General features: G+C 27.3%; 3 protein-coding genes across 5 annotated transcripts; 2 read left to right on the top strand and 1 right to left on the bottom strand.

Annotated features, from left to right (window-relative positions):
* Window positions 1-1,065: 1,065 nt before the first annotated feature.
* LOC112590923 (UPF0547 protein C16orf87 homolog) lies at window positions 1,066-2,858 on the bottom strand. 2 transcript variants are annotated; one of them, XM_025334537.1, is made up of 4 exons: window positions 2,773-2,858; window positions 2,527-2,702; window positions 2,171-2,410; window positions 1,066-1,400 (listed from the first exon to the last, which is right to left on the bottom strand). In XM_025334537.1, the coding sequence occupies exons 2-4, from the start codon at window positions 2,581-2,583 to the stop codon at window positions 1,161-1,163; spliced, it is 537 nt and encodes a 178-aa protein (XP_025190322.1). In that variant the 5' UTR covers window positions 2,584-2,702; window positions 2,773-2,858; the 3' UTR covers window positions 1,066-1,160. The 2 variants fall into 2 exon arrangements, with proteins under 2 accessions (XP_025190322.1, XP_025190321.1); XM_025334536.1 differs by lacking the exon at window positions 2,773-2,858 and having other exon boundaries at window positions 2,527-2,766.
* A 447-nt stretch (window positions 2,859-3,305) lies between these two features.
* Window positions 3,306-6,543, top strand: LOC112590902 (protein arginine N-methyltransferase 5-like). 2 transcript variants are annotated; one of them, XM_025334503.1, is made up of 2 exons: window positions 3,306-3,715; window positions 4,669-6,543. In XM_025334503.1, coding segments are annotated over exons 1-2 (1,776 nt in total). In that variant the 5' UTR covers window positions 3,306-3,713; the 3' UTR covers window positions 6,443-6,543. The 2 variants fall into 2 exon arrangements, with proteins under 2 accessions (XP_025190288.1, XP_025190289.1); XM_025334504.1 differs by lacking the exon at window positions 3,306-3,715 and adding an exon at window positions 4,004-4,305.
* A 628-nt stretch (window positions 6,544-7,171) lies between these two features.
* Window positions 7,172-12,470, top strand: LOC112590909 (cell-death-related nuclease 7). The gene is made up of 8 exons (XM_025334514.1): window positions 7,172-7,294; window positions 9,527-9,703; window positions 10,069-10,243; window positions 10,936-11,179; window positions 11,250-11,453; window positions 11,658-11,763; window positions 11,833-11,977; window positions 12,067-12,470. Exons 2-8 carry the CDS (start codon window positions 9,582-9,584, stop codon window positions 12,169-12,171), a joined length of 1,101 nt encoding a protein of 366 aa, XP_025190299.1. The 5' UTR covers window positions 7,172-7,294; window positions 9,527-9,581; the 3' UTR covers window positions 12,172-12,470.
* The last annotated feature ends 545 nt before the right edge of the window (window positions 12,471-13,015 follow it).

Raw genomic sequence — 13,015 nt, 5'->3', positions numbered from 1 at the left:
TTTACATATACGCTTTATTGTACATATACACAAATATTGTGTTGTACATTTGTTAGTTATACAACTAACTGAGTACTGACTTTTTTTTTCACTTTTGTATTTATATAAATATAAAATTGTTTTTAATGTTTATGAAAAAATGTTAATTTTTCACCAGTTATACATAGATATTTATAACAAATGCATTCTTATGAAAAACAGCATTTATTTCATTAATATTGCTCTTTTTTACTTAATATTTTTTTTATTTTTTTTTTATGTATATTATATAATCTATAACTTTATATATTTTATAAACTGATGGAGAAGGCATTAGACAGCAGTAAAAAAAAAAAAATAATAACCACTAAGCTTATTATTCAAATAATAATAATAACACTGTAATTTTAACTTCATAAAATTAAAACATAATTATATTCAGTTCTTTCTTTTGTAAATTTATCTTCAAATAATAACGCCAATCAACACAATATTGATTTACAAAAAAATCATGACACGTTAATAATATAAATTAAAAATATTATGAATATAATAATAATGAAAAAAAAAATGATACCATAATTAAAGTCTTAATACAAATAAAATACATTGACAAATATTAAGTGTTTTACAATATTATCTTTATTATAACACAAATATAAAATAAAAATTAAACACTAATTCGAACACATACTTTTTTCAAAATATATTTACAATTCAATATATTGTTTAGAATTATAGTTATAAACCTTATTTGTAATTTTACTAGATAACTGAAGGAAAATTATACCCATCCAAAATCACTTATACGGACATACAGAATTATTTAACTTTACATTTAACAGGAATTCTCAAAATAAATAATTGGAAATGCATGGCACATTTTTATTAAAAAATAAACATTAAACAATAAAAATTAACTAGGAACAAAATGATCCTGTTTCAATAAAGATATCTTAGGAAGAAATATTTACTTACTTTTATATTTCAATTATTCAGAATTTCAAACTGCATGTAATAATAAAATGTATCTAGCAAACATTTTGATTATTTTATTTAAATATATCTCACTTAAAATTGTACCTATTCGAAAATTTTAATTTTAATTCTTCAAAATTAAATGTTTTTGAATATCTTATAATAAGTTTACTAAAAAGTAATAAGTCTTGAAATCATTTGCTTCACGGCCTCCAAGAAGTTAACATTAACTTTTCATTCAATTCAGAAAGAATGATAGCACATACTTTTGCTTTTTCATTCTTCATAATAGTATGATATATTTTATCTTCTGGATCTTGTACAACTTTAGTTTTATAATTTTGTTTTAAAGATGCAACACCTTTTTTAGGCTGTGATATCTGTACACCTCGGCGACCTTGATAATTATCTTTTTGTTTTGCATTTGGTTTTTCAGTACGTTTCTGTAAAAATATTTAAATTTAAGATGTATAATATTACACTTATTTATATTTTCTAGTATAAATAAATAAAATTCAATTTATTTTAAGTAAAATATTGTGAACTTAAAATGTATCCAATGATAGATTTAGAAGGCATTGAATTTAATATCATAAAAAGGGTTCAGGTAACTACAAAAATATTATAACATAAATTTCATTAGACAATATATAAAAATGAAATCATTTTTTTTTTTTGTATTATTAGGAATTCTAAATATGTTTAATGTAAGCATTTAATCACTGATAGTATAAATTAATGAATACAATTGTTCAGTGCTATAAACTATTCAGGAAAAAAAAATGTAAAAGTATTTTGAATTGTTCGTAAAAAAGCACATTTTAAATAAATGATAAAAATAAGTACCTATTAAATAATACCAACTATGTAATTAAACTATAATTTTTTTAATAGAAATTAATTTTTAAAATTGTATATACAATCAATTTTTATGTAGTTAATGTTTGAAAACAATTTAATTTTCTTTAACCATGATAAAAATTACTGCTGATAAAAAAATATTTAAATCTATTGGTAAAACTAATATTTTACTTAACAATATTATTACAAATGAAACCTATGAATTGTATCTAATAAAATTAATAGGTACAATCTTTAAAAATAAATTATTCACAAAAATTTAGCATTTGTCAAATCTGTTTAGAACATAAAAAGACAACTAATACATAATTATATTCAAATAGCCAAATTTTATTATGATGAATCTACTTACCCTAGTTTTGCGTATGAATGCAGAGGCATCGTAATAGTTAGGTTTTTCACGACGTACACGTTCAGTTCTACGGCGGCCATCTGAACGTGTAGTTGGAGCGGTTGTAACATCTTTGGATTCCTGGACTGACACGACCGTCGCCGCTGCCACCTTGGCAGGGGCAACTTTGGGGGTAATGTCTTTTTTTGATAGATAAAACGAATGCTTGCATTTGGTACAAGTCTTCACAGCAACTGGGTACTAAAATTAACAATTAATGACAATGGTGAAAGAAATAAAACAATTTTATAGCAACTGTTGGACGACAACCAATATAACTATACACTGTGTGCTGTAATTAATTTTTTTAATGTTACCTGTAAGCCACAACCGGGGCAAATTTTTTTCACGGAAACTTTTTTGTGTTTTAACATGTATTGATCTTTATATGTGAATTTGACGGTGGAAAAACGACCGGCCGGCTCCGGTTTACTTGTGGCACGGTATGTCAGAAACGACGATCCGGCATCACCGTTAACGGTCTACGTGAATTCTAAAAAGTCGGACGACGATTATTTTAACGGGAAAATAAAGAAAATAACAAAAAAATGTTGATTTATTACCATTTTAAATCGAATAGGACGACGTCTGTCGTCTAATCTAAACGCTGTAAGTGGCCTCTGGTGGAGTATATATTAACTACTATAGCACCAAATATTCAATAACTCGAATTTTCCTATCATTCCACCGTCATCGTTATCACTATATATGTTGTCAACTGGCTGATTATCACGTTGGCAACACTCATACGATCACACAGTCTTTCACGGTAATCGGTAATATCACTGATATCACAGATATCACAGATATCAGTAATATAATAATATCTCAGTTTAAAATTTAAATCTTGTCCACAGGTCACCGGTTGTCACTGTCACGACTCACGGCGGGTCCTGAAACATAAAATTTCTTAGATCTATATTCCCATTTGAACATTTCTCATTCTCTATATTGTCTTCGTGGATCTCAAAATTGAATATAATACATTATTTTAATTGTAAATTTATACATAAGAATTGTAATTCATATTTTCATTAAATTATATACTTAAGATCTTAATAATTGCACCCTAATAATTTTTATTATTACTCAACGATTGTACTTTAGCCCTTTGGAGTTAGGATGTAGTATGTACTATGTAGATTGTAGATAATAAATATAATATCTATATTTGTGTCACATGTTCGTACACAACCGTACGATAACTGCCGAACGTATACGATCTTTATCTATACATCATTAATTTGTTAAAATTTTTTTGCACCTTCCATTTACACACGATGTTGTCGACTGTCGATGGTCGACACTTGTCATCAACTCATTTAATAAACTGTTGTGGTAATGTGTAGTTTTATTGCTGACTCGTGTAGTCTATACATGTGTAGAGCTCGTGCGTTTTATTAAACTTTGACGATCAACAATTGATAGTAACCACAATTAGTTTACTGAAAATATCAAATTATCAACTTTTTAACTAACTTGACAATTCTCATCAATTTCATAAATGTAAGTATCTTTGAACGATGAGTATACAAATAACCGATTCTTATTTTGACCATATCACATTAATTAATTTATTAGTATTAAAACATAATGATAACAAATCTGTATCTATATAATACATATAAAATTTGTTAAATTAGTTAAAAATTTTATAAAACCCGTGTTTATTTGTTTTGATCAATAATATACATTTATATATAGAACAGACGGTTTATTGAAAACTATCATTATAATTATTTTATTTTTAATAATTGATGGGCATTTCTATAGATATTTATATACTATAAATTCTAACATAATATAGATAAAATCCTATGAATTATAATGGCAATAGTTGCGGGAACGAAAAATGAGCGCTGTTTGTCATACCTCAAATGGCAGATTTTCTTACATGGTTATCAAATCATCAAACTTGAAAGCACTTTTTACGATACGTAACGGTAGCGGGACAGTACAATATTTAGAACCTATGAGTACGAACAATGGTCCGCGGGGGCTAACGCTTATTTTTCGTGTCCGCGACTTAACATCAAATTAACTTGACATTATAGGCTATAGCCGTTTAGACTATTATAGTATTTAACAGTTAGCAGGTGAGCACACTTCATATTACTAATTATTATAATATAATAAATTATATTACATTAGTAGGTACATATTTATAAATTGTGATCTATGAATTTGAATGATGCTTTATAATATTTATGAGTTTAGGTGTCTTAAATAAATTGAAAGCATTGACTTGAAGTTTCTTCATTTTTTTCCTCCATAAATTTCATATTCATTATTGTCTTGCTAATTTTTTTATTTACTACTGTAACATTCACAATGTATTAGAATAAAAAATGTTTAAAAAAAAATATCAAAATTAATTTTTATTTTTATCTATTTCATAGTTAATGTCAAATATCTTGTTAAATAATTAAATTTAATATTTATGTATATATTTTTTACAGGATGAATGATAACAATATGTCCAATATAAATAGATTTTCATTAATAACATCTAACATTCCTGTTGACTTGGCGTTTGATTTCATTTCCAAAACTGACCTACAACAGTGCTTAGAATACCTTACAGCATGGTACTGTAAAATAGGCTGTATCCAATTATTTGACAATGAGAAAATTTTGAACCTAGATACAATACTAAATGAAGAGTTCCTAAAAAAAGTAATAGCAAAATTACCAACAGTGGATTGTGATGATTATAAACTTCAGAATGAAATGGAAAATCAATTTAATCAAAAACTTGGTATATTGTATAATTTTAATATTAAAAAATTTTTGATTGATTTTAAATTACAAAACAATTCTGCTAATTTGGCTCGAATAGTTTGTAAATATTTAAATAAACCAATCATGTTTAATTTTAATATACCAACATTAGAAAATGCTTGGGACTCTTGGAATACTTTTAGAAATATGACTGGTTATAGCTTACAAATTGGCATAATTTTATGCCTCACCGAATATGTGCCAACGCATGATGAGATAAATCGATGGATTGGTGAACCCGTACGTGCTCTATCTATTAATACAAACCTTTTCAATTTAAACAAAAAAGGATATCCTGTACTCAATGAAGATCATGAAGTTATTTTGAAAATAGCAATACAACAAAAATGGGTAATAATTTTATCAGGCAAACCCCTACCAAATATGAGAGATTATTTTTATTATATAATATTTATTGCTAAGAACATAAATATCCCATCTCCAATATTAGAATGTGATGATCTTCTACAACTTCCTTTACAACCACTCAGAGATAATCTTATGTCTTGTGTGTATCATGTATTTGAACAAGATCCAGTTAAGTATACACAATATCAAAAGGCAATACATTTGGCAATTATTGACAAAAAGGTAAAAAATATTGTTATAGCTGTTATTGGTGCTGGTCGAGGTCCTCTAGTTAAAGCCAGTTTAAGAGCTGCAGATTTAGCAGCAGTAAATGTTAAGATATATGCTGTTGAAAAAAATGAAAATGCCATACCGACACTACTTATGTATCAAAAAAACATTTGGGGTAAATCTGTTGATGTGGTTTTCAGTGATGGACGAGAATGGGATCCACCTGAGAAGTGTGATATAATGGTGTCTGAACTTCTGGGATCATTTGGTGATAATGAATTGTCACCGGAATGCTTAGATGGAGCTCAGAAGTGTTTAAAAGATGATGGTATTAGTATACCTTGTGAATATTCATCCTATTTAAGACCTGTAATGTCACATAAACTGTTTAGTCAGACTATTAATAATAAAGCCATCGATGAATCATGCTTATCAAATTCAAAAGATGCTGCGTTTGAACAGTCATACATTGTTTTACAACCCAATAGCTACAAACCAACCAAAACCAAAAAATTATTTACATTTTATCATCCCAAAAAAACATTAGAAAGCAATGCTCGGTATAAATGCCTTGAGTTTGAAATAACTTTAAACATGCAATTACATGGTTTTAGTGGTTATTTTGACGCAGTACTGTATAAAAACATTAAAATAAGTATAGAACCATTAACTGAAAGTATTGGCATGTTCAGTTGGTTCCCTGTTTATTTTCCAATCAAAGACACAATGCTTGTTAAATCGGGTAATGTTATATCTGTTCATTTTTGGCGATGTTGTGATGAACATAAAGTATGGTATGAGTGGTGTGTATCTTCTCCTAACCAAACGCCTATTTATAATTGCAAAGGAAAATCAAATTCTATAAGACTGTAATTTATTAAATATTTAATTTTTATTATATTCGTGATATTTTATATTGTTGACTGATATTGATATTTTAAGTTTTAATTGTCAATTTTTGCTAAATACCTATGTTGAACATGTAATAATTAAATTTAAACATGTAGAACTGAATATAATTTTTCAATAAATGTTTTAAATTAATTATTAAATACACTTGGTACAAATTATTGATAAGTAATTTAAAAACTAATTATAGAAGACATTTATGGTACAATAGTTAAAAAAATAACAAAACTAACTTAAAATAAATTTTTATGCAAAACACTTGCTTTTTAGTAAATTATTAAAAGTTTTAATAAATTTTATATTTTATAAAATATTTTTTGCCTTCAATTTTGTTGGGTGATCATTACATAATATAACATATTTAAATTATTATATAGTTATTTTGAAATAGTTTGACAGTCTGACTTCTTGGTTGCACCAGTATCCAATTTCTCCTGAGAAAACCTCTACGACTTAAAGAAAACACATTCATTTAGTAATCGATAAATTGAATATGATAAGAGATGAGGGGAAACATTACATCTTATGTGCTCTGTATTAATTAATTTCAAAAATTTTATCTCTTGTTAAAAAATAATAAAAAAATTTAAGAAAAGTAGGTATTTATTTATTTTTTATATAACCTTAAACTTAAACATGAATTTATTTGGTGATAAGTAAAATCACGAGTATAACAAAGGATATTGTTATTTGTTAGTTTAGGCGGTAAACCCCAGATGATAGGGCCGATAGGGGTAGTTAAAATTTCAAGACTATGTAGACAGTATTGTACATACATTTTGAACATTTTGTCGTCTTTATATTCTACTTAAACAGGTAGGTTATTACTTATTATTTTTGACTTTGATTAATTTAAAATAAATTGTTGTTAAAAATTAGAGTAGGTATTGCTTAGATAGACAAATAATAGTATTTATTTTTTTAAGAAATTTTAATGAATATTGCAATTTTGTAATAACATTTTAAAAATGTCTTGATTTAAATAATAATTTATTTCAAATTACTCATATATCTGCTGTAATAAACTAATCATATTTACTTTTTTTTTTTTGTTTATTCCTATATTGACAACAAAAAACTACCTAATCGAATTTTTTTATTATTGTTTAATAATTTCAGAAACTTCTTCATTTTTATATTTTATTGATTTATACCAATATTAAATACAATTATTACTACCTAGTACCTAACAATGATTTTTTGAAAAACAAAAGTTACCTACTTAATTTGCAATTACGAGTAGGTAGTAATATTATGAACTCCTGTCTTGTAAAATGCTTGGCAACTCGCATCTACGGCGAAACATAATTAAAATAATTTTATTATTTAATTTATTATCAAATAGGTATTAGGTAGATAATAAAACTAAATATTTAATTTTTAAGTAAGTACCCTAACTTTGAAATCTTAGATTACTGTCGCTAAATTAAATTACATATATTTATTTAAAAAGCACCTAATAACGAACATTATTTATAATTATAAGTTATATAGATACCTAACTGCATTTGACCATTCGTATTAAATCGTTAAAATTGTTCAAAAATTTTAAAATGATAGTTTGTATTAGTGAAATACAAATTTGTAAACATATATAAATATAATAATAATTAACAATACTTATACCTATTTGTGAAACATTAAAAAGCTATTAGATTTGACATTATAAAGTACCTATAAAAAAAAATTGTTTGCGTTTATATTTGAGATTTTAGGTTGATGTGAGAAAAATGTATGAGAATGTGAAATCAAATTGTTCAATTTTATTATTGAAGTAGATAGGTAATAGGTACCTACTGTACTAGGACTACTATATATATACATCGATTTTTATCATCAAAATTTCGTTGCGTAAATGTCATAGCGAACAGAAACAAAATAAATGGACGTGAACGTTATTTTGGCCTGAGTTCCTACATTTGAATTAAATTAAAAATATTAATACAATAAAATTATTTTATTTGAGTTATCCAATGTTATTTAAATAGACATAATTTCAAAAATCTTTTTAAAATTGTTATAAAATATAATAATTAAAAATTCAATAGTTACAGAAATATTTTGGACTGTCCCTCTCAAAAATGACAAATTCTTCTCTATTCGTTATAATTTTAGACTATTTTCATAATTTTATTATCTTTTCAACATTAGCATATTACTTTTATTTTTCAGGAAAACTGTTTCTTGCTAATTATTGATCTTAAAAGTTTCTACCTGCCTATTATCTTTAAAGATACGTTTTAAAATACTCTAAACTTAAATGTATTAGGTGTAAATAGAAAATTAGGAAATCGAAGACCTCTTGGGTTTTTATTGATTTACTGCCCACTTAATTGTCATCAAACCGATTTTGTAAAGGTACCATAAAAATTAAGAAAAAATAACTGGAACAATTTTGAATGTACCATCATGTGTTAGGTTTGAATCTTTAGGGAATACCGGTTGTAATTTTTTTTTTTTATTTAAGTTAGTCATTTATACGAACAGAAGAACAACGATCAGGGGGGAAGGATTTAATTATATTGAAGATTGTGGATGGGTATTTAATATTTTCAATTTGTACCTACAAAAGGCCATTGTGCTAGACACGATCAAAATCTTGCCCAATATGGCAATATGCCTATTACAGATGTACTAGTATGAAATTTATAGAAGAGACTATTTTGTAATCAATAGCCAACACAATTTTATTAATTAAGCGATAAGCAAAATTAACCGAGTTTGTAATTTGTTATCTGAGACAATAATGTTATAATATGTACTTAGTAAATTGATTCAAAAATATTTTTACTGAGATGATCCTTTAAAACTTATCCAATTCATTTCAATTTGTCAAAATCTTATTTAATAATTCTATTGAAAATAATTTTTTTTTTTGTCAATTATGATAATTTTTAATATGGAAAGTTCTCTTGTAATTTTAAATTGTTAACCTTTATAATATGCTAGATAAGAACGTAATATTTAACCTTTAGGCTTTAGATATAATAATATAATTTACTGTTAGTACTGTGTTTACATTTATTCTATTTGTGTGTTTATGAAAAGGCATACGATTGCTGGTCTCATTTCTGAAGTCGTCAGTGTTGTAGTTTCAAAATAAATGTCTACTTACAAAATGAAACGAGCATTATCGACATTTGTAGTCGTATTGATGACCGTCGTCGTGGTGACGTTAGGCGATCGACTACAATGTAAAGATCCAAACGGACAACCTGTTGACTGGTAAATAAAACCGATTACGTTTTAAATTCAACCAAGTATAAATTATTATAACAGTGAGTATATTTCTATCCGTGAAAATGTATTTTATGTGTTCATCTATATAAGAATGGCGGAGAGTGCATTGCACATATTTTACTCTATTCACACAGTTTAAGTAAAAATTATTATAAATTATTAAAATATATAGGTATATATATATATGTTATACTCAATATATTTACCTGGACGTGTGTAATGTATCATGTGTATTCCTACTCAAAACCTTAATTATGCAAATACCAACAATAAGACATTTCGCTAAGTTTAATTTCTTATTATTCATATTTATTAATTTTCAAACATTTATTTTAAATTGTTAAAAATAGGTTTACGGCTATAAAGCTACCAAGACTCAAGTCAAACTTGTCCGATGGGACCGTTTACGTTTATATGGACGCCAGAAACCCGGAGTGGACCTACTATACAGGGATCATAACCGAAACGTCAGCTATCGGGCACACAGTGTCGCAAATGTACACGGCCAGCCAAACCTATAACGAAGTAATTTTCTTAACAATACATTAGTAATTATTATTACCTATATTATTTTCATCTATAAGTATTTATTGAGTATAAGGACAGTAAAGTTTTGTAGCTGCATGAACTAATAACTTAAATACGCGTTTTAAGCATAAGCAGGTAACTATATAAACACCGAAAGGATTCAACTATCATAATAATAATAAATTATAATTGGACTATGTCTATGTGTGTAATTTAAAAAAATATTCCTCATTTTTCTTATGTATCATTCAATAAGCGATCAAAGTTTATATTGTCATAAAATTTCTTGGAGTTTCCAATAATTTATTCAATGATATATGTATAGAATACATTTAGTACATATTTTCTGGGAGATGAGATATTTGTAAATCAATAATATTTTACAATTCTGTAGTAGTGTAGTTCCTAAGTGGTCCTTTGGATCCCCATTTTATAGGTACTTGTTTAATGATTTTTACTATCTACTCAATAGTTTAAAGTTGTTTATTATTACCTATACGTTTGTTTGATGTTAGATTTAAAGAAAAACACGTAGAGTGTCGTCATCCTTTTTATTTAATTATAATGTCTTGAAATTTATAAATTACACAATTTTATCATTTCCGAGACCTAGAGCAGGAAATATATATGGCTTTCCGGCTATATAATCAGTACACACTAACACGCCAATACACCCGTATAATTCGCAGTCGATAATGTGGATCGTGTACAACGATGAACCAACAAATGGTCCAGTAACATTTTCTAAAGGCCATTCCAAAGGTACGGTGGTGGCTAACAACAGTTCGGGATTATGGTTAGTGCATAGCGTGCCAAAATTTCCGCAGTTGCCTTACCAGAACAATAATTCTTACACGTACCCCAAGACCGGTGTTAAGTTCGGCCAAAGTTTTCTGTGTATGTCCATGACGGCTGAAGAACTGGACAAGGTAGGTGAGTATCTATATACATAATTTTTTTAGACGTTGATTGAGTTTTATTAATTTTTTTATCGATGTTTTAGGCAATCAGTTAATCAACAATGAGGTGCTGATATATGGCAGTCACTTCGGAGGCGATCTGAAATTGACGTACCCGGGTTTGTACAACGCCACCCGGCCGCATTCAATTCCAGATGTGAAAAATGATGGAGTGAGGTTACAGCCTCTTCGCTCTACCGAGGGCATTGAGTTCATGTCCATTTCTAAGAACAGACACTTTGGAAAAGGTAAACTACGCATATATCTATGTATCTGGTCTACCGATTATGTTGATAATGTAGGATATTAACTTCATTAATACACGGAATGAAGACACCATAATCTAAATAGCAGTCAGTTGTTAATGATTTTCCTTATTTTTAATGTATTATTAATAAACAAAACTCTATTTTTCACCGTACAACTGTAAGTTATTTTTAAAAAATATATAGATTTATACGAAGACTTAATCACACGGATGACACAATCAAATGTATACACAGAGACTTGGTTGAATACGCGTGATAGATTTAATTCATCATGTTCCGGTCACTACAAGTAAGTTGTAGTAAAAATATTCTAAGTGACTAAGCTAGATTAATTTTACCAAATAATAACGGTTTTAAGGACTATGAACATTAAATCGTTAGCCATGAAGAACATAAAAGGATTAAAAACCGTGTGGTTTAAGTCGGCTTTGGACCATTCTAAATGGGTTTTGACTGGGAAGAGTTCTGTACATTGGACTTGCATAGGCGACATCAATCGAGCCGTATGTTTATATAATTTTAAATACTATAATAATTGAAAAAATAAAAATATATTAACATTATATTTAACATACGAATGTAATGATTTTAGGAAGAACAGACGAAGCGTGGAGGTGGAACTGTATGCATAAAATCAATGCCTGTGTGGAATCAATATAAACAACTGGTATCAGACATCGAAAAGTGTAAAGCTTAGTGATATAAATATGTGACTCTTACCACTCTTACCAGAGTATTACTGTTGTTAAAAATGTCACCGATATGTATTTAATGTCATTAATACTTGTTCAATTTATCTTCGCTTAATGTAGACAATAGATATGACTCATAATTTATTTTTAAAATATAAGTTATATAAAATATTACACGTAAGTACATTTGATATGCCATAAGTAGACATATAATATGTATGTGCTAACCTAATTTTGTATTTACACTAAAGAAATTTCTCTATTTAAAGAACAATTTGTTCCAAATTACAAGTCAATGATCACACGACCATCTACCAGTTTTTATTTATTATTTATAGAACATTATTATTACATTAAATTATTATAATTAGGTAACAATTTTAAAATTATAGGGGAGCGTCATCTCTGTAAGTTGTGTTTTATTTAGGAAAAAATATTTAGTAAAAAGAATAATAACAAATGTTAAATTATTTGTGTAGTACATGGGCGTAGCTAGGATTTTAATCAAGGGGGTTAGAAAACCTTTTTTTCTTTCCATTTTATAATAAAACTAACATGTATACCTATAAGTTATTTTTAATATTCGCCTTTCCCCTGTTATAAAGAGCTGGATGTGCCACGTCTCTTGCTCCCCCCCCCCTGGGGACTATGGATGATATACAATAGTCACTTTGGAGGCGTTCCGAAATTAAGTACCCGTATTTGTACGTTATTCAAACACACACAATTCTAGGTGTGAAAAATGAAAGAGTGAGGTTATAGCTTCTTTGCTCTACTGAGGGTGTCGAGTTCTTGTTCATTTCTAAAATTAAGCACTTTGGAAAAGGTAAACTACACATGCATCTATAA

Source organism: Melanaphis sacchari, unplaced genomic scaffold (genome assembly GCF_002803265.2).
Source record: "Melanaphis sacchari strain LSU unplaced genomic scaffold, SCAv2.0 Contig122_pilon_pilon, whole genome shotgun sequence".
Lineage (NCBI taxonomy): Eukaryota > Metazoa > Arthropoda > Insecta > Hemiptera > Aphididae > Melanaphis > Melanaphis sacchari.
The sequence above is the reverse complement of the archived record's forward strand: the minus strand, read 5'-3'. Positions and strand labels throughout refer to the sequence as shown.

Excerpts from the sequence above, each read along its gene's own strand:
- LOC112590909 (XM_025334514.1), top strand. The coding sequence starts at position 9,582 with ATGTCTACTTACAAAATGAAACGAGCATTATCGACATTTGTAGTCGTA. Across the intron at positions 11,180-11,249 it reads TGAAGAACTGGACAAGGTAG|GCAATCAGTTAATCAACAAT; the intron begins GTGAGTATCTAT and ends TCGATGTTTTAG. Across the intron at positions 11,454-11,657 it reads GAACAGACACTTTGGAAAAG|ATTTATACGAAGACTTAATC; the intron begins GTAAACTACGCA and ends AAAAATATATAG.
- LOC112590923 (XM_025334537.1), bottom strand. The coding sequence starts at position 2,583 with ATGTTAAAACACAAAAAAGTTTCCGTGAAAAAAATTTGCCCCGGTTGT. Across the intron at positions 2,411-2,526 it reads GCCCCGGTTGTGGCTTACAG|TACCCAGTTGCTGTGAAGAC; the intron begins GTAACATTAAAA and ends TGTTAATTTTAG. Across the intron at positions 1,401-2,170 it reads CATTCATACGCAAAACTAGG|AAACGTACTGAAAAACCAAA; the intron begins GTAAGTAGATTC and ends ATATTTTTACAG.